Source organism: Ahaetulla prasina, chromosome 2 (genome assembly GCF_028640845.1).
Source record: "Ahaetulla prasina isolate Xishuangbanna chromosome 2, ASM2864084v1, whole genome shotgun sequence".
In the NCBI taxonomy this organism is placed as follows: domain Eukaryota; kingdom Metazoa; phylum Chordata; class Lepidosauria; order Squamata; family Colubridae; genus Ahaetulla; species Ahaetulla prasina.
The window spans coordinates 202,779,454-202,803,220 of record NC_080540.1 but is presented as its reverse complement, the minus strand read 5'-3'; the positions used below and the strand labels follow the sequence as shown (position 1 = coordinate 202,803,220).

General features: G+C 39.1%; 1 protein-coding gene across 2 annotated transcripts in view; it reads right to left on the bottom strand.

Annotated features, from left to right (window-relative positions):
* TRABD2A (TraB domain containing 2A) overlaps positions 1-23,767 on the bottom strand; it is a 124,178-nt gene that overhangs the window by 9,027 nt on the left and 91,384 nt on the right. For both annotated transcript variants that reach the window (XM_058171773.1, XM_058171774.1), the window contains exon 4: positions 12,788-12,962. In XM_058171773.1, coding sequence (XP_058027756.1) covers positions 12,788-12,962 — 175 coding nt within the window. The remainder of the gene's footprint in view (positions 1-12,787; positions 12,963-23,767) is intronic.

Genomic DNA, 23,767 nt, shown 5'->3' with positions numbered 1-23,767 from the left:
CAGAAGGCAAGAGCAGCTGAAGCAAAAAGGACGACTCGGGAGTAAGGCCAGAAGATGATTGGCCACTCCCATAAGTCTTAAAAGAGCAGCAATGAGCCGTTGGGTTCTTTGTAGAAAAGCAACGTTGATTCCATTACTTCTTGTCAGCGTCTCTTGAACTTTGTGGGGGTTTTGCCAAGAAAAGCCTTTGACAGGTTGCCAAAGACAACAAAGGTTGGTGATAAGGCTGAAGGACTGTTTATGAACAATTCGTTTTGGACTAAGCTTAGAATGAATTCATTCTCAGCTGTTCTAATAAAATAAGTTTGTTCAGGACTGAATTGTGTTTGGTAATCACTACTTAGGCCTCAGTCACAACACTGTCCTCCAGGCTATACATATTTGGTTCCTCCAATCTCTCCTGATGTGTTTTGTCCCTCAGACCTTGCTCCACTTTCGCTGGCTGTCTCTGGACTTGCTCAATTTTATCAGTAACCTTAGTAGAAAGTGAACCCTAAAAGTAAGATACTTATAAACCACAAATATAAACAAACTTCTCTTAAAAACATAATAATAAAAATAATTTAAAAAACAATGTTATTATAGCATTAATGCAGAATGGAAGATTTTCAAGCTCCTGAGAACCCCCACGCCTATCTGCATCAATAAGCAAGCAATCCAATAGAGTCAATTGTTGTGGTCCATCAGCAGCCTATGGAGCTGGCAACAGAGTTGGACAGCGATGAGGCTGAGGTGAGGCCAGGGCCATCGGGAAGTGAGGTGCGGACTCCAGAGCCTCCAGAGACTGATAGTAATGAGGTAGAGGAACAGGAGGAGCCTGTTCCTAAAGCATGCATGAGAAGAGCTGACAGAAGGCAAGAGCAGCTCAAGCAGAGAGGACAACTCAGGAGTAGGGCCAAGAGAAGATTGGCCCCTCCCATAAGGCTTAAAACAGACCAGCACTGGCGTTTGAGTTTTGCTGGAAAACAACGTTGTAGCTGCGTCTTCTGCTTCATCTTCTGCTTCGTCTATGTCTTTGTTTTTGTGGCTTCTAAACTTTTGCCAAAAAGGGCCTTTGGCAGTTTGCTTAATTGTACCAAGGTTTGCGAGATAACTGAAGAATTTGTGTCGGGAGGCATTTATTTATTTTGAGTTGAATGATGCTGGGAATGAAGTAATTCCCAGCTGTTCGAATAAAGTTTGTTTGTATTTTCACGGACTGAGTTTCTTACTACCTACTTGGGCCTGGGTCACAACACCAATCTACTAATTCAGGAAGCAGAAACATCTCCCATGAAATGGGAGAGATCACAGCAGGGCCTTATCCTATATGATGGGGTAATCTGGGAAGGCCCATACTAGACTGTTCCAGTAGGTTTCTATGAGGAACCATTAAACATATTAATTAAGAAATTAAAAAGAAACTGAAAATAGATAGGAGGCAGGATTTTAGCAAACGCAATAGCACTTAGCCCAGAGGTCTGGAGACGCATGTGGCTCTTTCATCCCTCTGCTGCGGCTCCCTGTTGCTCAAAATATGCAACACAACTGCCAATGTGCGACACCCGCTGGCATGCGATTTATTGAGCTTTACATTAACCCTCCAGTACATGTGATAAAAGGATGACAGCACACAGAAGCAGACAGCATTTTTTGTTTGCTGCAGGTGGATAATTTAAAATTTATTTCATAAATATGAGGACGACTCAAATAGACATTGAGTATTTTATTTGAAAGTAACCTTCAACCCAGTGTCTTTTTTTTTTTTTTTGGAGTTCAAAATGTTTTTGTTGCATGCAGGAATAAAAATTTGTTTTTTCAATGAACTCTGTAGCAGTTCATTGATTTCATAAATGCAACACACTATAGTTTTTTCATACATAGCATAAAGGTAAAAAATGATATATGCAGTGTTATCTTCATTTTAGATGTCTGGTGGCTCAGACTGCTAAGACAGTCTGTTATTAACACAGCTGCTTGCAATTACTGCAGGTTCAAGTCCCACCAGGCCCAAGGTTGACTCAGCCTTCCATCCTTTATAAGGTAGGTAAAATGAGGACCCAGATTGTTGGGGGCAATAAGTTGACTTTGCATATAATAAACAAATGGATAAAGACTATTGCTTAACATAGTGTAAGCCGCCCTGAGTCTTCGAAGAAGGGCGGGATATAAATGCAAGTAAAACAAAAGGGTTTTGTGGTGTCCCGGTGTTTTCTTTTCTGTGGGAAATAGGTCCAAATGGCTCTTTGAGTGTTTAAGGTTGCCGATCCCTGACTTAGACTTATATATCACCACATAGTGCTTTACAGCACTATCTGAGCTGTTTACAGCACTATCTCAGCTGTTTACAGAGTCAGCATATTGCTCCCAACAAGCTGGGTCCTCATTTTACCGACCACAGAAGGATGGAAGGCAGAATCAACCTTGAGCCCCATCAGGATCAAATTCCAGGCTGTGGACAGAGTTAGCTTGCAATACTGGACTTTAACCACTGTGCCACCAGGGCTCCAATACTTAATGAAGCTCATATCTAGATTCATCACTAACTATTGTTAGTTATGAATCTCCTCATATAAGAAAGGGCCTGAGAAAAACTAAATAGTGTATCGGTCTCCCAAGGGGTTTATTTATTATTCACACATTTATACCGCCCTATCTCCCTAGGGACTCAGGGTTAATCTGAACAAGCCTGGACTGATATTTTTAACTAAGATATTTATTTAAATTTTCCTTCACCCCATCCCAGCCTTCAAAAGATGCATAAAGAGCAAAAATGCAGGATTACAACATGCAAAACATGCTATATAATTATACCACTGTATGATGGGGTCTCAAGAATGCTACACTCCTAATCCTTTTAACTATTATTAAAAGAGTATTTCACTCAACTGTGTAATGAAACATGGAGAAACCACTGATTTGGGAAGAAAGTTTCTTTACTGCCTCAGAAATAGCATTCTAACTCATTATAAATATTAAACACATGAATCTTTAGAAATTCATCATGACTCAACAAGCATGCTTTTATTGTAACAGCGTGAAAGATGATACCTATTAGCTTCCTAAAATACTATTTGCCTAATTAATATTCAGGTGTTGTTATGCTGATGTGATTTTTAAAAAGAAATCTAATTTTCAAGGTAAGAAATGGAGCAGCCGTGACCGTTTTACCATTCATAAGAAAGAACAAAGTTTTTTTGGGGAAACAAAGGAGATGATACAACAGCAACCAACAAAAGAGGTAACTGTCCGTAAGGAAGAAATGTAAACAAAGGAACAAGTACAGAAGATAAGAATGACAACCAGAAACAAGAGACACAGAAGATATTCTTCAATTCCAAAACAGATTTGAAGCTCTTACAGAAGCAATTGGCTTTGAACCTTCAAAGGAAGAAAAAGATCTTGTGTAACAAACACTATAATAGCATAACCTTGAAAGGCAGAGAGGATGTAGTTGTACCATGCAAGAAGACACAGAGAAAGTAGTTTGATACTAATCACTATGGGAAGCAGAAACAAGCATATTCTGACTGTAGCCATTAGCATATGAAATAAGCTGTCTACCATGTCATATCAGGCATTTGACAGAATTTCTAAGATGTATAAAGATATATGCATTGCTCTTTGCTGGTAATTCATATGCAGGGAGCAACTACAACCACATCATCATGGATTTGTAAGAATTTGAAATAAAAATAATAAAATTAATTGAAGATCAGATGGGTATCCGTGGAAGAGGACTGGAAAAGGGAAAGAATATTGCAGATGAACGACTGGCTTTCAAAATATCAATGGGAGAATGTTGTTTTCTGGGACTGCAATCTGAGTTATCTCGATTTTGGAGTGCCAGAATAAAAGAGATTGCACCATATAACATAACATAACATAACATAACATAACATAACATAACATAACATAACATAACATAACATAACATAACATAACATAACATCAGAGTTGGAAGGGACCTTGGAGGCCTTCTAGTCCAACCCCCTGCCCAGGCAGGAAACCCTACACCATCTCAGTCAGATGGTTATCCAACATTTTCTTAAAAATTTCCAGTGTTGGAGCATTCACAACTTCTGAAGGCAAGTCGTTCCACTTATTAATTGTTCTAACTGTCAGGAAATTTCTCCTTAGTTCTAAGTTGCTTCTTTCTTTGATCAGTTTCCACCCATTGCTTCTTGTTCTACCCTCAGGTGCTTTGGAGAACAGCCCGACTCCCTCTTCTTTGTGGCAGCCCCTGAGATATTGGAACACAGCTATCATGTCTCCCCTAGTCCTTCTTTTTGTTAAACTAGACATGCCCAGTTCCTGCAACCGTTCTTCATATGTTTTATCCTCCAGTCCCCTAATCATCTTTGTTGCTCTTCTCTGCACTCTTTCTAGAGTCTCAACATCTTATAAGAACTAGCCAAAAAGCATTTGGCTAAAATGTGGAAAGCCTGAACATGAGAAGTGTTGAAATGGCACAAATTCACCTATTTCTGCAGAAAGAAAAGGTGTCAAGCCCAGCTCCGGCTCGACACATGACGCTACAGGGATCCAGATCATGGGAGCAGCCTCTAATCAAAGATCCAAAGGGATGACATATCGAGGACTTGTTCGAGGGGTGCAGGGATCTGCGTTTGGGAAGCATGGGAAGAGAATCACACACTGGCGGCCGGGATAGGGGGAGATGATGGCTGGGCGTTACGAAGAGCTGCTTTATTTCCTGGATTTAGCAGATGACATGGCAGCTGAGGCTGTCAGACGAGGAGGGAAAGAGCGGCCGGGCATCCAATCAACGGAGCAATTCAGCCATGGGACGGGGCATGAGCAGCACGGGATGTTTAAAAAGGGGCTGAGAGGCAGAAGCTCTCAGCGCTGACTTTGTACAGAGAAACCTCAACTAGTACTGGGACCCAGTTTGTAACAGACCCAATAAACGAAGTCACTATTGGAGAGAATACCAAGTTGGCTTGTTTCTTCTCACTATTTAAAATTTGTTTTATGTTGGCTGTAAACCGCCCTGAGTCCTTCGGGAGAAGGGCGGTATAAAAATCAAATAAATAAATAAATAAATAAATAAATAAAATCTCTTGAAGATTCCAGGATGTTAATCAGAGGCTTTGCTTAGTCTTTCTACAGATGTCTACCACATTTTTCTCAAAAAGTGAGACCTTGTTTTATATCCAGCTGAGGGGAAGTGCTAAGGTAATCTCATTCTACAGGACAAAGAGTGGGAGAACTTCTCTACTAGATTGTGAGTCTGGGCCTTCAGTCTGATGAACAGACTGCATTCACAACAGTTACTCAATTCCTACAGTAGTCCTCAATATACAACCACAGCTGAGCCCAACATTTCTGTTGTTAAATGATAAATTTGTTAAGTGAGTTTTGCTCCATTTTATGATTTTTCTTTCCATTTGTTAAGTGAATCACTGCAGTTAACACGGTTGTTAAGTGAATCTGGTTTCCCCATTGACTTTGCTTGTCAGATGGTCAGAAAAGGAGATCACATGACCCTGGGACACTGCAATTGTCATAAATGTGAGTCAGTTGTCAAGCATATGAAGGTAAATCACATGACCATGGGGATGCTGCAATAGTCATAAGTTACTTTTTTCACTGCCATTGTATCTTTGAATGGCCACTAAATGAACTGTTGTAAGTTGAGAACTACCTGTATTTGGCTTTGTATTCTCCAACAAGATTTCAGTTCAAAGAAAGTAATTGGAAAGAGCACCTTAAAAGAGCACAACTGAAGCACCCTCAAGGAATATATTCTTTGAACCAATGTACATTTCCTGAGTCACCTGAAGCACACTCTATAAAGCAACTTCATGACTGTCTAGCTGAACCTGATACGTATTTCTTTTATAAATCCTAAAATCCTGCTTTCAAAAAAGAAGAAAAGGAGAATCCATGAATTTGGTCAATTTGATATTAATACTTGGAAAAAATATAGAGCAAATCACAAAGTAACTGATTCCTTGAGAAGCTAGAGAATGATGAGGTGATCACCACAAATCCGCATGGATTTACCAGGAACAAGTCATATTAGACTAACCACTCATTTTATTAGGTAGCTTCCAGTAGCATCTTATAAAGCTGCTGTAGATATACATATGTTTTGTCATTTCAGCAAGTCATGCTGAAATGTTAGACTAGTTTCCCATGGACTGCATGGCATGGCAATTATGTGGATATATTGCTGGATTGAAAAATCAGATTAAGGACTTTGTATCAAAAATTATTTATCCTCAGTGAGATAGCAAGTGGAGTAGCGCCATGTTTAGCCCTAGACTCTATGCTTTTTAACCTTTTTATTAATGACTTGGATGACAAACGGATGAAAGAATTTACAAATTTGCAGTGGACACAAAGCGGGAGAACTAGTACTGTAAGCGACAAATACAACTCAAAACCATCTTTATCAGTTAAAAAAATTAATATGAAAAAGTTGCTGAAATTGTAGCTAAGAATTACAATGTAATATGCTGCAAAATGTAATTTTAATATAATTTTACGGTGCATAATTCATTGCATATCATTTAGTGTTAATTAGACCCTATTGTGAACATTGTGTTCAGTTCTGAGCATCACACTTTACTGTGTAGTGTTCCTTTAATATTGAAAATTATTATCAATATTCTTGATCATTCTTGATTTTTTCTACCACTACTGAACAATCATTAACCAGAAATCAAGACTAAAGAGAAAAACAATTGTCAAAACATGTATAGAATGGGAAATGAGCAGATACATACACACACACAGAAATGCACACACACAAATGAAGGTTTCACTTATTAGCTTAGACATGTCCAAAAATGTGTAGAATGAATCTTCCATTATTTCAACAAGATACCCAGTGTTCAGCAAACCATACTCTTGAGTGCATTGCGCTCACCTGTGATAATCTGTCTCTTCCCTATCCTGAAAGCTACCTGCACAATTGAATTGGCAGCAAGGATCTTATCTTTGCATTGCAAGTTGCTTGCTTTCTATGAGAAATCCTTGGCAGAAATGTACTTGGATGCTGTTGTCCAAACACAGGCACATCCTAGACTTTCCGGCAATTAAAAGAAGTGCTTTAATTTAAGAGATTCGCCTACCACTTTCAACATTTCTTTTAAAGCCGCTATGAATGAACACGGTCACCCCAGAAGCGTAAGATCAAGCAGTCTCACTCCTGCGGGAGGCTGTCCACAGAAGCATGATAGGGAGCAGAAACCCTTTTCATCTGTTTCCTCTTTTGGCCTGACACACTTGAGTGACTCCAAAGAGAAAGGCCCCTGGACCCTTGCGCCAGCAGAAACCCCTCCTTCTCTTTTTGCACTCAGCTCTCCATTATCCCTATCCTACTACATGAACACAGGCGTTCGGGAGGTCAATTTACTTTGGCAGTCATTGTTCTGTGTTCAAACTCAAGAACGGGAGAAACTGAGATCTCCTTGTAAGTATCAATTCTAGCCAAGTGGGTAAATAAGCCATAGTCTTTTCATCTAGTCTTAAATAAAGAGAGGTACCCACTGTTCTAAAGAAGGCTTCTTTTTTTGCCCTCTTTCTCCCCCTCCCAAAAAAAGATGGATTTATTCTTTCAAGCTAGATAACAGACTCAGATTTATATTCTTTTAAATGTTTTGCGTCCTGCTAAAGAGAACTTTACATCACAGAGTGCTTTCACCTATAGTACAGATTGCTGTACTATAGTAGGTCCTTTCTCTGATGTTTACTTCCAATTTCTAGGTTTAAATGGGAAGCACCCTTCAGTCTTGAACAAGCCAGATCTCACAATATGGATAAGCTTCAGTTGGGAAGGTGTCACCATGTGACCCGTTTTCGCAGTGCTTAGCCAACGAAGGTGGCAACATAAGATAAACGTGTTAAGACCAACATCATGGCTCCCTAAAAGAAGCAAATCAGTTGGAGTCTTTTCAGTCAGGGCTCCAACCTGGGAATGGGACAAAGGTAACATTGATTGCTTTCTTAGATGTTTGCTTTCTATTTGGAACTTAGATGAAGGTAGTGGGCCCCTCCTTATCCCTTTTGACCCTTTTGTGATGATACCTTTTTGGTATCATCATCTATGGCAGTGATGGCGAATGTAGCCAAATTAGTGGGCACACGAGCTCAGCTCCGGTGCACATGCGCACACTGGCCAGCTGATTTCCAGGCCTTCTGGGCCCACCAGAAGTAGGGAAACAGGCTGTTTCCAGCCTCCAGAGGGCCTGGGAAGGCCCGTTTTTCTCTCTTACCTGGCTCCAGAGCCTCTCTGGGAAACTGCCTTTCCCACCCCTCCGGAGGCCAGAAACGGCCCATTTACCAAATTCCAGTTGGACAAGAAGTGACTTTCTTGCTGTCCCCAGCCCCCAGCAAAAAAACATCACTTCCTGTCCAACTGGAAGTTGGTAAATGGGCCATTTCTGGCCTCCGGAGGGCCTCCAGGGAAATGGGGAAGGCCATTTTCCAACCTCCCAGACTCATAGAGAGGCTCCGGAGACAGGTAAGAGAGAAAAACGGGCCTACCGGGCCATCGTGTGTCGGGGGGGGGGAAGAGTTGTGTGTGCATGCATGGGGGTGAGGCACATAGAATTATGGGTATGGGCATGCACGCATGTGACCCCCCCGCCTCCCCCTTCCTGGCACGCGATGGCAAAAAGGTTAGCCATCACTGACCTATAGTATCTTACTGGACCATTGGACCCCAACTCTATGGGGATTGCAGACCAAGGATACTATTTTGCAGTAGTTCCTCTTCTTACTCACCGGGTATTTTCACTCAGTCGAGAAATGGGTGAGAGATCAGCCCACTGGCCTCAGATATATGGGGTATATGGGGTGCCATAGATACATGGGCTCTAACTTCCTTGTCCTTTAATATCCAAGTTAAGCCACTTTACATCACCAGCTTGGGTTGTAGGAGAGATGCTGCCAATGTCCTAGTTACGTGATCGTGAACCTTTTACACTACCGCGTGCCGGCCTGCGTGCCGGAAGTGGCATGTGAAACCATCCCGCAAGATATGTGCGGCTCCGCTGGCCTTCGTGTGTGCAGGAGCGGCAATACCTGGAAGAGTGGTGGTCCATCGCGCATGCGCGAGCCGGCACCCAAACACCCAAATACCGGCATGGAAGTGCGCCCGACGAACAGCTGGCCATCACACTTGCACACAATGTCAACCCAGAAGGCCGGGTGCCAGCCTGCACATGTGTGCTGGAATGCCGCTCTTCCAGGTTCTGCCACTCCCATGCGCGCAACAGCCATCTGACTGGCACACGTGTAATCACAGGAACGCGGAAGAGGAGCCAGCAAAGCCACACATTCTTTGTGGGATGGTTTCTTGTGCCGCTTCTGGCACGCATGCCATAGGTTTGCCGACACTGTCCTAGTGCATGAAGATCTTAAAGGTTTTGATGGGGCAAAACAGACTGAAGTTGAACCCAGGAGTTAGCATTGTTGATCAGATTGTTCTATTAATATCGGTATTATCTCTGGGCGTGTATTATTCCAGAAATAGCAGATTTGAGATCTGGGTACCTTTCTGAAAGTACAGCTCCTGCTTGAACAGCAAATGGAAGTCAGAAGGCTTTTGCCAATTGTGGCCTTATCTGGTGCAGAGAAATCAGCTAAAGCAACTCAGAGAGATCTAGTATAGCCCTACATTGTGGGTGGTGTACGTGTATCTAAATATTTATTTCTATATATCTCTATATCTATCTCTATCTATCTTTATAGAGGACTGTCTTCTCTTCAAGAGCTGTGTACTGTAATCCATTACAGGTAGATTTTGACTTACGACCACAATAGAGTCCAAAATTTCTGCTGCTAAATGAGACAGTGGTCAAGTGAATTGTGCCCCATTTTACAACCTTTCTTGCACAGTTTGTTAAGTGCATCACTGCAGTTGTTAATCTGTCTTTCCCTATTGACTTTGCTTATCAGAAGGTTGCAAAAGATGATCACATGACCCCGGTTGCTGCAACTGTCATAAATATGAACTAGTTGCCCAGCATTCAAATTTTGATCACGTGACCATGGGAATGCTACAATGGCCGTGAGCGTGAAAAACTTACAAAAAGTTTACATGTCACTTTTTTCAGTGAAGTTACAACTTTGAACAGTCACTAAATGTTGTAAGTCAAGGACTACCTGTATTTTAACCTAGATCTATTCATTAAATGTATTTATTAAATTTCTATGCTGCCCATTTCACTGATACAATAACTCTGGGTAGCTATCCCATCACTGCTCCAGACGCCAAAGGCGGTTTTAAGACACACTCTATTTAAATTGTCTGCACACATTTATAAAATTCTTTGCATTTCATTAAACTACTGCATATTTATATGATCTTCACCATAGTTAAAAAAGCAAACAAGCAAACAAACAACCCCTTGTGTGTTATAGCTTAAGGAAAGTAAGTTTAATTTTTCAGCTATGGCCACAACATGGTTTTGTGGCCAACAATATATTTAAATATATTGTTCAGTAAACAAATAATACTAAATAATAAATAAAATATATTATTAAAATATATCACAGTTAACAAATAACAATACTGAGTAAATGACACGTTTTTATGATTCCTAATGAAATACTTTAATTTAAAAAGTATATGTGCTACTTTTCAAGCGGTACTACCTCTTGCAAATCTCTTTGGAATCACTGAAATGGCAACACAGAAACTTCTGTGGAAAGGGAGATGAAATCCGCCTCAAGCCTGAATATTTGAAAACATTCTAAGGCCTAATAAGAATATCTTTATTTGAAAATTATTGCTATCCATTTACAAAACCTGCACATTTAAATCAGTACATAACTTCAAATATATATTTAAACAAATCTTTAATTATAGGTTTGCTGCCAGGAGTGCTCCAAATTTAAAAATGGCTGACGTTTAGAATTCTTTCACTAAAACCAATGATCAAAAGGATTAGCCAAAGTTAACACTCCACACTACATGCCAACAAAAATTCAGGGAAAAGTGACAGATGTTAATTTACACAATGCCAACACCCAGGAGTATACAAAGCCTGACTGGATAATGTGTGCCTGATCAGTTTTTCCTTGAGGGAAAAGGACATTATGCAGATGATTGAGTACATACTGTCTCTCTGCCAGTATAATATTTATGCATGCCAGAACAGATAATATCTGAGATCATTTGATTATCTCACAAAATAAGCATTGAAATACAATTGCTGCTCTCTCCCCCTTGTGTGGAGTATTCCAGTAACTCCTCCGGGTAGTACAGTCTGACATTATACACTAGTCAATTTAAACAATGAAATCCTATAAAAATACTACAGGCATTTTGCGGCATAAATGCATGCTTTAATGCAGTGGCCCCCAATCTGTTGTGCCTCGTCCTCCCTCCTCTCCTCAGCTGGGCCCCTCCCGTCTCCTACCGAGCCTGCTATCAGACTCCGAGTCTGATAATGAAGATGAATGGCCTGTCATGCCTCCAGCCCCCGGCCCTGGCCCTGGCCCGGACAGGATGTCAGGAATGAACAAACAAACCTCACTCCTACAGCGTGTTCCATTGGCTCAGCCATCAGAGGAAGTCAGCCACGGATTGGAATTACTCGGGCCTACTCCTTCTGACCCCTCCTTTTCTCAAACACTCAGAAGACAATTCTAAGTGGTAGGATCCTCGTTTCCGGAGATCTGAGAGGCGACGCCAGCAGAAGGAAGGGAGGAGCAGGCCTGGATAAATGCTGAGTCATGGAGCCACACCCCACAGCCTATATAAAGGTTGGCATTCCAACCTTGAGTCAAGCAAAGTCTCATCTAGTTTGCTGAAGTCACAACCTGGACTCCTGCCTGCCCTGAGAAACCTGGAAGGAATTTGGCAAAGCTGCAGAGGCTTCGTTGCCACGCTTGATACAGACTTCCTAGACCCGGTCGTCGGAGTGGGAGTGGGATACAACACAATCATCAGGGACCAGTTCTGCAGAATTTTTTTTCCCCATGGACTGGAGGGGCTGTGATTTCACATGCTACCTAGATCCCATGCATGCACAGATGAAGCTTTACTCACTTATACAGCCCAGTTCCCAACAGGCTGCAGACCAGTGCCGGTCTGAGGACCTGGAGTTGGGGACCCCTGCTTTAATAAAAAAAAATCACTGTTGATTTTTTCATATCTAAGTTGTCATATCTATATCCAGTGACTTGGTTTACATCTTCCAAAGTGTTCTCAGACCAGATTCACACTTGGGAGCTAAGTACAGCCCAACAGGTGAGTTTATTTTATTAAGAGGAAAACACCAGTTGAAGCCAATTTTATGTTATAATAAGCCCAATTAAAATGCTGCATATTTAGGTTGGAGCCTAAATCCTTACTAAGAGATGAGTTTTACCTTGAGGAAAGACAGAGAATACAGCTATAAATGATATCATTCTAGAATACTGAACCTATGCTGTCACTTTTAATTTAACCATTGTTAAATTCAAAGTGTTTTTGTGACTGCATTTAAATTTTTCATGTATTTATTGGACTGATATGGCTACCCATCTCATAAAACAACTCTTGATAGCTTAAACAATAAAAAACATAAAATATATATATTAAAAATGATAAAACCACATAAAAAAGAAAAAAAGCAAAGAAAAATCCATTGATAGCAGATTTTATAATGAGATATTGAAGACATTTAATGAGAGTACAATGCATCTTTTATGGAGAATTGCCATTTGGGGCGTTGAAGGTGCAATGATTCACTGTGCTCTCTTGTGAATGGGATATTTCCACATTACGAACACAAAGAATCAATTTATCCATATTATCTTTTAAAAGACTTCTAAAATGTATACCTACCAGCACCAAATGCAAAGAAGAAGCTTTTATCTGGATACTCTTCCAGTAAATCTTTCACTCGCTTGCCCATCCGCTCATTCCGCTTGTAGATAAGCTCATGGCGGAAGTAGTTGTCAATCTCCTGAGCCATGATGCGCTCATGAGGTTGCAGAGATGCATTGATGAAATTTGGGACCTATGGGAAAGAAAGAAGATTATACAATATAGCAGATCAAATCTCTGTCCCTTCCCAGCACGTCCCAGAGATTTATTTTATTTTATTTATTTATTTTTGTCAATCATATATAAGATATCAGGTAAAAGTATAAACGTAATTTGGATACATGAAAAGAGTAAGTAAAAAGGAATATTAGGACAGGGACAGTAGGCATGCAGGTGCACTTATGCACGCCCCTTACAGGAATGCGGTGAGGTCAATAGTAGACAGTTTAAGTTTAAAGTTTTGGGGGTTTGGGGAAGAAACGACAGAGCCAGGTAGTGCATTCCAGGCATTAACTACTATATTACTGAAGTCATATTTTCTGCAATCAAGTTTGGAGCGGTTTACCTTGAGTTTGTATTTATTATTTGCTCGTGTATTGTTGTGGTTGAAGCTGAAGTAGTCACTGACAGGTAGGACATTGTGGTAGATAATTTTATGTACTATGCTTAGGTCAGACTGAAGTCTGCATAGTTCTAAGTTGTCTAAGCCCAAAATGTGGAGTCTGGTGGCATAAGGTATTTTATTGCGAGCAGAGGAGTGGAGGAGACTTCTTGTGAAATATCTCTGGACTTTCTCGATTGTATTTATGTCCAATATGCAGTGTGGGTTCCAGATAGACGAGCTGTATTCAAGAATTGGTCTAGCAAATGTTTTGTATGCTCTAGTTAGTTGTACAATATTACCAGAGAAGAAGCTAGGCAACAACTCTTAGTGCCTTTTTGGCAATGTTGTTACAGTGGGCTCTGGCACTTAGATCTTTAGAAATGAGTACTCCAAGGTCCTTGACAGACTGAGGGTCATCTATAAGGTCATGTCCATCTAATTTGTATTTTATGTTTTGATTTTTTTTTGCCAATGTGCAAGACAGAACATTTGTTGGTTGAGATTTGAAGTTGCCACTTGTTAGACCAATCTGACACATAGTCAAGGTCTTTTTGAAGGGTAATTGCATTGTCTGTAGTGTTGAATAATTTAACATCATCAGCGAAGAGAACACAGTTGCTTTTAATATGATCGCAAAGGTCATTTATATAAAGTATGAAGATTTGTTCCAGAGAGTTGGAAACTTGAGGTTTTATGCAGAGGAAATGCAGAGAAGAGTTGGAAAATAGAAATCTATTTACAGTATCTCACAGAAGTGAGTACACCCCCTCACATTTTGTAAATATTTAAGTATATCTTTTCATGTGACAACACTGAAGAAATGACACTTGGCTACAACGTAAAGTAGTGAGTATACAGCTTGTATAACAGTGTAAATGTTTAGACATTAATGGCTGTGTGTTGCATTATTTTGAGGGGACAGCACGTTTACACCGTTATACAAGCTATATACTCACTACTTTACATTGCAGCCAAGTGTCATTTCTTCAGTGTTGTCACATGGAAAGATATACTTATATATTTACAAAATGTGAGGGGTGTACTCACTTCTGTGAGATACTGTATATAATACCGGAGTTACCTCATTCTTAATATTTCTAGCAGTCTTGTAACAGGAAGAAAAAATATTGATTGTACTTCACTCCTCTCATGCCTCACTTTTACTCATTAGAACCACTGCATTTTCTCCAGGATTGGGCTTTCTCTTTTGCTTTTTGTCCAATTTTGCTTTTTGTAAATAAAAGAAAACACAGCAAAGCTATATACTTAATACGATATTGGTGCTATTTCATGGAAGGGGCTATTTTGTATTCTGATAGTTCTTTTGTCATTAGAAATACAATAGAAGCACAATGTACCATTTTTCTAAATGATTTGGGTATGGGAAAGACACACAGGGAAAACAGATATTTGATTGGAGTCCTCTGGTAAAGGCCTTGAGCTTTAAAAGTAAATTTAAAAGTAAAAAGTTCCATACTTCCACCTTTTACAATACTAGACAACACAGTATCAACAGTAGAGACCTTCAAATTTCTAGGTTTTACCATATCGCAAGATCTAAAATGGACAGCTAATGTCATCAAAAAAGCACAATAAAGAATGTTCTTTCTGCGCCAACTCAGAAAGCTCAAACTGCCCAAGGAGCTGCTGGTACAGTTCTACAGAGGAATTACTGAGTCTGCCATCTACACCTCTATAACTGTCTGGTTTGGTTCTGCAGACACAGACTCAGGGAATAATTAGAACTGCAGAAAAAACAATTGCTACCAACCTGCCTTCCATTGAGGATCTGTATACTGCACGAGTCAAAAAGAGGGCTGTGAAAATATTTACAGATCCCTCAAATCCTGGACATAAACTGTTTCATTCCTACCGTCAAAACAACGCTATAGAGCACTGCATACCAGAACAACTAGACAAAAGAACAGTCTCTTCCAGAATGCCATCACTCTGCTAAACAAATAATTCCCTCAACACTGTCAAACTATTTACTAAGTCTGCACTACTATTAATCTCATCATTCCCATCACCCATCTCCTTCCATTTATGACTGTATGACTGAAACTTTGTTGCTTGTATCTTTACAATGTATACTGTAATTGATTGCTTCCTGAGTGCTTAATTGTAGCCTATGACTATCATTAAGTGTTGTATCATTAAGTGTTAAATTTGTACCTATGACTATTTGTACCTATGACTTGATTTTTTAAAATTTTTAGATGATTTTATGGGTTTGTAATCTTTATTAATTTTAAAGGGTTGATCGTATTTTAATATTTGGCCAAATTGAATAAGTTTTTTAATGTTTGTTTTTAATATTGTATGTGTTGTTGTTGTATTTTATTCTGGCTGTAAACCGCCCTGAGTCCTTCGGGAGAAGGGCGGTATACAAATTAAATTATTATTATTATTATTATTATTATTATTATTATTATTATTATTATTATTATTATTATTATTATTATTATTATTATCATCATCATCATCATCGTCATCATTAAGTGTTGTAAGTGTTGTACCTTGATGAAGGTATCTTTTCTTTTATGTACACTGAGAGCACTTGGCCAATAAAAACTTCTATTCTATTCTATTTATATTGGTATTGTTTCCTGATTGCTTATTTGTACCCTATGACTATCATTAAGTGTTGTATCTTATGTTTCTTGATGAACGTATCTTTTCTTTTACGTACACTGAGAGCATATGCACCAAGACAAATTCCTTATGTGTCCAATCACACTTGACCAATAAAAAATTCTATTCTATTCTGTCTTGTTCTATTCTATTCTATTCTATTCTATTCTAAAATATATTCATTTTTTCTAGCCCTCTTAAAAAAAAGGTCACAGTGACATTTATATTTTTAAATGCACTTTTTTCATTTATGTTCTTGTACATCAGCCTTTGTTCTATATTTCTTTTGTATTTCTTTTCCAAATAAAAGATTTCTTCTCTTTTTAAATTCCACCTTGTTTTGCAGTATGAAGTTATTTTTGACACTGAATGCATACTCCCATAATTTGATTTCCCATTCTTATAAAGAAGGATTTATATTTAATATCCAGTTAAGTTTTCTTGAAGTGTTCTCAGAACTGTTGTCATAAATCAACTTTGTATATTTTGAAGGGATACAAAGTTTAGTAGAAAAACCACTGGCAGGAAAGAAGACTCAACTTTTAAGATTTGTTTCATTCTGTTATAAACCATTTCCAGAATTGCTGAGCTTTGCAATATTGCTACCAAACATGAAAGTACATTTACAACCTGATTACAAGTAGCCCTTGATTTATGACCACAACTGAGCCCAGAATTTAGGTTGCTAAGTGAGAAATTTGTTAAGTAAGTTTTGCTCCGTTTTATGACTTTTTTTTTCATTTGTTAAGTGAATTAGTGCAGTTGTTACATTAGTAACGCGGTTGTTAAGTGAATCTGGCTTCTCCATTGATTTTGCTTGTCAGAAGTTTGCAAAAGATTATCACATGACCCTGGGACACTGCAACCGTCATAAGTATGAAGCAGCTGTCAAGCATCCAAATGCAAATCATGTGACCATGGGGTTGTTGCAACAGTGTGAAAAATGTCATAAGCCGCTTTTTTCAATTCTGTTGTAACTTCAAACTGTCACTAAATGAACTGTTGTAATGTGAAGACTACTTGTATTATATTTCCAACAGTTTTTGGAATATGAATTATATATTTTGACAATCTGCACTAGAGTAATATGCTAGCAATAAAATATTTTATACCTGTCTTCTCGAAGTGTAATATTAGCAAAAAATGTAATATTTATCTTTCACTGATAATCCAATGCTTGCATATTAATTGTAGTTTAAATTAGGCATCCATTGGATCATACAGTCCTTAACTAGTTCAGTTTCTGAATTGTATTTCAGTAGCAACTTGTAAATAAGCCCCAAAAGATACTACAAATTGTCCCTTATGAATTTGTGTAAGCATTATTTTTGTAATTTCTTTTGAGCTGTGCTGCTTATTTGAAGAAAGACGCTTGAAAAATATACCTTACATACTGTATCCTTATATATGGTGTTGAAAACAATAAAGCATGAGAACAAAAGTAAATTACCAGTGTGTGTGAGAGGGAGGGAGGGAGGGATGGAGAGAGGAAGTCAATAAACACTCAGTTCCATCCAGTCACCTTGACTCTACTCGAATAGGGACAGCAAGGTCATAAAAAAATGTAAATCACACATCATGGACATCAAACCACAATGAGTTAGATATCTATATAACTGTGTCTGTAACCTTTAACTGGGCAAAACCGTGTATCATCGGACAAAATGTTTTCAACCAAGGTACCTCAAATGTGGTAACTTACAGAATGCTGGGACTCATTACTACTGACAAAATAAAATTTGGGAAAATGGAGGCTGCTTCAGTGGTGCCAGGCTCCTGCTGCTTTAGCACTGCTGCTGTGCCACTGAGGGCACATAATTCTCATTTTCAATATTCCCTGAGAGATTCCAGCCATACCTGCAATCCCTCCTCCCTCCCTTCCTCCTCCATGCAGCAGCCACCATGTACCTGCCTGCTGGAAAGGGAAGGGAACATTTCCAATACATACTATTAGGGGCCGGTTTAGCTCACGCTGGTAAAAGCCTGTTATTAAGAACACAGTAGCCTGCAATTACTGCAGGTTCGAGCCCGGCCCAAGGTTGACTCAGCCTTCCATCCTTTATAAGGTAGGTAAAATGAGGACCCAGATTGTTGGGGGGGGGGCAATAAGTTGACTTTGTAAAAATATACAAATAGAATGAGACTATTGCCTTATACACTGTAAGCCGCCCTGAGTCTTCGGAGAAGGGCGGGGTATAAATGTAAACCAAAAAAAAAAAAATACTGCCAGTTTCCCACAAGAAAACTCAATGGGGGAAGCCAACAGGAAGTTAGTAGTCATTCCTATTCCCATTGATTTTTTTGCCTGCCCATGGCATTCTATTCCTCTGATTAGGTAAGGAAATATCTCTGCAACAAAGACCCAATGGTGCATGGGTTATCTAGGAGCTATATATGGTTAGCTAGCATTTGCACCGTTCCTTTCTATTCCTACAGAAAGAAGTAACTAAGAGGCCTACAGAGGTAGAAGCACACAGTGCTAAGTTATTTACTCTAGTCTGACATGGAAAACTATTTCCTTAGCTGACAAACTTCATTTTCTTGAAACTCTTCCTTTAGGCCTTAGTGAGGCAGTGGTTTTCAGATCAAAGCCTTGGTTGTGTCTTTAATGTCATTAGTTTGAAATATCCCATATAAGACTTGATTTTGACAAGCATCAAAATATAAAGATATAAAGAGGTATAGTAGGCTAGAAATGTGGAGACTGTGAGTTCTAGTCTCACCTTAGGTATGAGAACCATCAGGGTGATTTAGGGCCATCACTGTGTCTCAGCCCAATTCACCTCACAGGGTGGCTGTTGTGGGGTAAAACAGGGTCTTAAATAGGAGGAGGAAGGAGTATTAAGTATGTTCATTATCTTGAGTTATTTATAAAAATAATACAGGTGGATAAAAATAAATAAATTAAATTGTGAAACAGCATCTGGCAGCATCACTAATTTCTTAACTTGTACGTTTGATTTTCAAAACCATTTTAATTTAAATTTGATTTTAAGGGTATAATACTGTGTTTCCCTGAAAATAACACATCCCCTGATAATAAACCCAATCGGGCTTTTTAGCGCATGTGCTAAAATAAGCCCACTCCAAAAATAAGCCCTCCTTGAAAATATTTAACCCCATGCGCAGCTGGTCCCATCATTTCCTCTGGTTAGGGTTAAGAAGACAGAGCTGGAAATCAGGTAAGACAGCAAGAGGAGCCCCGTCTTGCTCTACATGCCCCAAAATAATAAGACCTCCCCCCAAATAAGGCTAAGCATTTATTCGGGGTTCAAAAAAATATAAGACAGGGTCTTATTTTCAGGGAAACACCGTAGATTTTGAATAAGCTACAGTTACAAAACATATTCTCAGAAGCTTGGGAGAATCACATTTTTATGATATCAAAGAAAGCGACAAAAGATTCATATAAAAGACCATAACCAGGAGAAGAATGGAGGCTATGATATTTGTGTAATGCTCATTCAAATGCTCACAAAGGTATTCAGAACCAGTTTGGAAGGGCACAAGTACAAAGTTCAGAACAGATAATGCTGCTCACATTAACCTCCTGGAGAAATCTATCAGTTTAGCTATCCCATTTTTAAAGACAGCCCAGATAAATCACGCTGGGTATTGATCTTCTAATAAATAGTTTTCACCTGTAAAAAGAACACTAGACTTATTGTGAAGGTTCCTACAGGGGGTTACTCATCTGATTTGTTCAAGCAGCAAGGTCAAATTTCTTCATCCCATTGCAAAAGACAGGATAATATCAGTGATTCATTTAAATTGTTTTGCACTTGAAACTTCCCTTTTTTGAAATCAAAACTGCTGCTTCAGGTTTAAAACAGATTGCTCTGACCTGACAGAAGTCCCAATGACCATTCTGGAAACATTGCAGTATCAAAAAGCACTCTTATTTCAAGCTGAAACACCTTGGGACTGGTTGGAACAGTCCTGGAGCATTTCTGGTGAGATCAAAATAGATCACTTTAAGATCACTTTGAGATCACAATATTTTGTACACCACTAAGAATAAGTATGATCTCAATAATAAAAACAGAAAAAGGAAGGAAGGAAGGAAGGAAGGAAGGAAGGAAGGAAGGAAGGAAGGAAGGAAGGAAGGGTATTTCCACCAAACAGAATACTTAAGAGAAGGAAGTAGGGAGGGAAGACTACTCAGCATTGTAAAAAAAGAATCTTTACACTAATATTCCCCTTTCTTACAGTAGAAGAGAACATCCTACTACACACAGCTAGGAGCCATAATAAAAACCCAAGATTAGTAGTAATAGATTGCCCACTGAAAAACTGACCTGCTAAAGCAAAACTCAGCAGCAGTGAAAATATTCAATTTGTAATGCTTTTACTGCTTGGCAAAAGAAGAAATAGATGATCAAGCGCCCACCCCAAAATATCCCCAAGGGGAGTCTTATTGGTTGAAGTGATAAAACTCGTTGCTCTCCTTGTGCAATAGACTGTGACTCCTTGCAAAAACATCAAGAGACTTTTTTCTTTGTTATAGTCTCACTTTTTATTTTTTCCTCTCTATGTTAGATGCTACATTTCTCTTTTTATTGTTCATTTTTTGTAATTTGTATTAGTTTTTATATTTTTTAAAAAACACAATTATTGTATATATATAAAAAGACCTTGAGACTCATAAATCAAAGAGGGATGCATCGAGGAACAGTTACCACTAAGCACTTTTTCATTCCAGTGTTTGTTTGTTCAACAAAGGATTTTGTTGAAAGAAAATAGGATTCTCGTTCACTACAATTCCATTGGAGGGACAAAATGTGTGGGACAGAAGAGGAGATAAAGTTTAATCCTGCTCTATCTGTAGAAAGCTCCCCGTGTCTGTTCATATATTTGCACTGAGGTAGAACTGTCCAGGATTATGGTCTAAACCAGGGGTCAACCTTGGCCACTTTAAGACTTGTGGACTTCAACTCCCAGAATTCCTCAGCCAGCTTGCTGGCTGAGGAATTCTGGGAGTTGAAGTCCACAAGTCTTAAAGTGGCCAAGGTTGGAGACCCCTGGTCTAAACAGCAGTGAAGCCCCATGCATCTCTGCCCCAAAGCTGCTTTTCCATAGGCAATTGGACTTTCTTGGTTTTGTCCTTGAAAAGTTTCGATTCTCATCTAAGAAACTTTTTCAGGACTGGCTGAATGGTGGCGAACAGAAGGATTTATATTCCTTAGCAATCATCTAAATATAAACCGTTCCCCAGTATTCAGCAGAACTGAAAAAGCTTCTTGGGTGAGAAGTGAAACGCCTTCAAGGAAATCCAAGAAAGTCCAGTTGCCTTTTGGAAAAGCACTTTGGGACAACCATGACCTGGATGAGTGAGGATCTCCATAGACACTCCATGTATATTTTGTAGCTGTAATCACTTATGGGATGGATGATTAAATATCCCTTGATATTTTGGGTTTGAGGAATATCTTTGTGGGTAGACAGGAAAGTGATCTACAGGTTTTTCTGCATCTGTTTTGAGCTGTCAGGATCAGCTCTGCTCTCTTCAAGTGGGATAATACATGTAACTCTTAAGATCAGAGAAAAGAAGATTGCCAATCACCCGGCAATTGGCATAACTTACGTCCCTTGTGTCTTTTGACTAGAACCATCTCACCCTGAAGTTATCGAGAAATGTCATGAAGATCCATTGCCAAAAGGAAAGACACCACAGCCACATATTTGGAAGTTTAGACTTTACTCTCCTGGGTCCAACTCTCCCATTCAGCCAGAACATTATCTAACTCAATGCTTTGCGAGCTTTGATGAGAAATTGGTCAGGTGAGTTTCAGCTGAGACTAGCAACCTGGTGGTTTGTTTTTTAAAGAACGTAATATATGCACATGCATAACCATGTGTTAACAGGAGACTATTGAAATACGCCAGTGATGGAAAACCTGCATGATTTTCCCCTTATTGTTTGAGAGAGCCACCAGCATTGCACACCTTCAAGGGCAGGCAGTAAATGAGATTACTCAGGGAGCCATGTGTATAAGACTCTCAAATCTTAGGGTCACGACGCCCACACGTTTCAAGCACATGACTTGTCAGTGATTAGCTGACTGCCTCTTGATAGCCGATTTCCTGGATTGGAGGAGAAAAACCTTTTCCTATACCAGATGTTCCAAGTATAAGAAGTGGCTCTTTTCCGTATTTCCTGAAAAACAAATTGCTTCAAGGGCAGGAAGTTCACCTCGTATTCCTCTGTCTCCAGATCACACATAGTTATGGGACTCTACATTTAAGAGATGTATCACTAAAATTACAGCAACACTGTATGAAAATTGGTTCTAAGAGTATAATTATATTTACAATAGCAGATGCAAATTACTTCTACCACCTCCTGAAAAGCACATAAGAACAACCAGAGACTTCTCATCTTATTTTGCTATACAGAGGCCTCTCATTTGAAAACCGACTACTTGCAGGGAATTCTTGCTACTATAAGCTGCTTCTTAATAAACATTAATCAAAGCTCTGAGAGGCTGGTGTTGGGGATTAACTGTTCCAGGCTACTACTAACAGTTTTGACAGCTTGGTGAATATTCCAAGTTCCAGAGAAAACTAAATAGAATTGCTCATTAACATGGCTCCCTTAGTATTCAATATATAGTGAGTGGTTTTGTTTTTTTTGTTTTTTTGTAAGATAGTGGATAGGTATGTGAAGGATAGTCTCCCAAAATCCAGGGACAGCAGAAATGCCATTTTTTCTATGGCATTTCCATCCTAAATCTGTGGTATATTATTCACTCTTTTAAAATCTCATATTGACCTCCTATCCTCATTCTTATCTGAGATAATGAAAAGTATGGAATAGCAATAGAGTACATTTTTGAAAATACAATTCCATCGCTAAAGGAGACGTCACGTGACCACAACTTATAATTTCACTGCTGGCTTCTCTACTGACTATGCTTGTTGAAAGCCAGCTACAAAATGTGCAAAAGGTGATCATGTGACCACAGAATGCTGCAACAGTCATTAATGCCTGCCAATTGCAAAAGTGCCTTAATCTTGGTATGACCGCAAGGATGCTGTAACAGTCGTCACTGCAAAGTCTAGTTGTACTGTGACTTTTGCAGCACTATCATAACAATTGAACTTGTCCAGAAATATTTTACAAGAAGAGTTCTCCACTCCTCTGAATACAACAAAATACCTTATGCCACCAGACTTGAAATCCTGGGTTTAGAAAACTTAGAACTCCGCCGCCTTCGACATGACCTGAGTTTAACTCATAGAATCATCTATTACAATGTCCTTCCTGTCAAAGACTACTTCAGCTTCAATAGCAACAATACACGAGCACACAATAGATTTAAGCTTAATGTTAACCGCTCCAATCTTGATTGCAGAAAATATGACTTCAGTAACAGAGTTGTTAATACTTGGAATACACTACCTGAGTCTGTGGTCTCTTCCCAAAATCCCCAAAGCTTCAACCAAAAACTGTCTACTATTGACCTCACCCCATTCCTAAGAGGTCTGTAAGGGGCGTGCATAAGAGCACAAGTGTGCCTACCATTCCTGTTGTTTCCTTTCGTTATATCCAATTAATATAGTTATTACATACTCATGCTTATATATGTGCTTATATATTGTATAGTTATTTCATGCTTATGCTTATATACATTGTGTGACAAAATAAATAAATAAATAAATAAATAAATAGCTACGTATCAGTAGTTATAAACACCAAAAGGAAGTTAACATGTGCTTGCTTGTTTATAGAAGGCCTTTGATTATGTCATACATGTCAA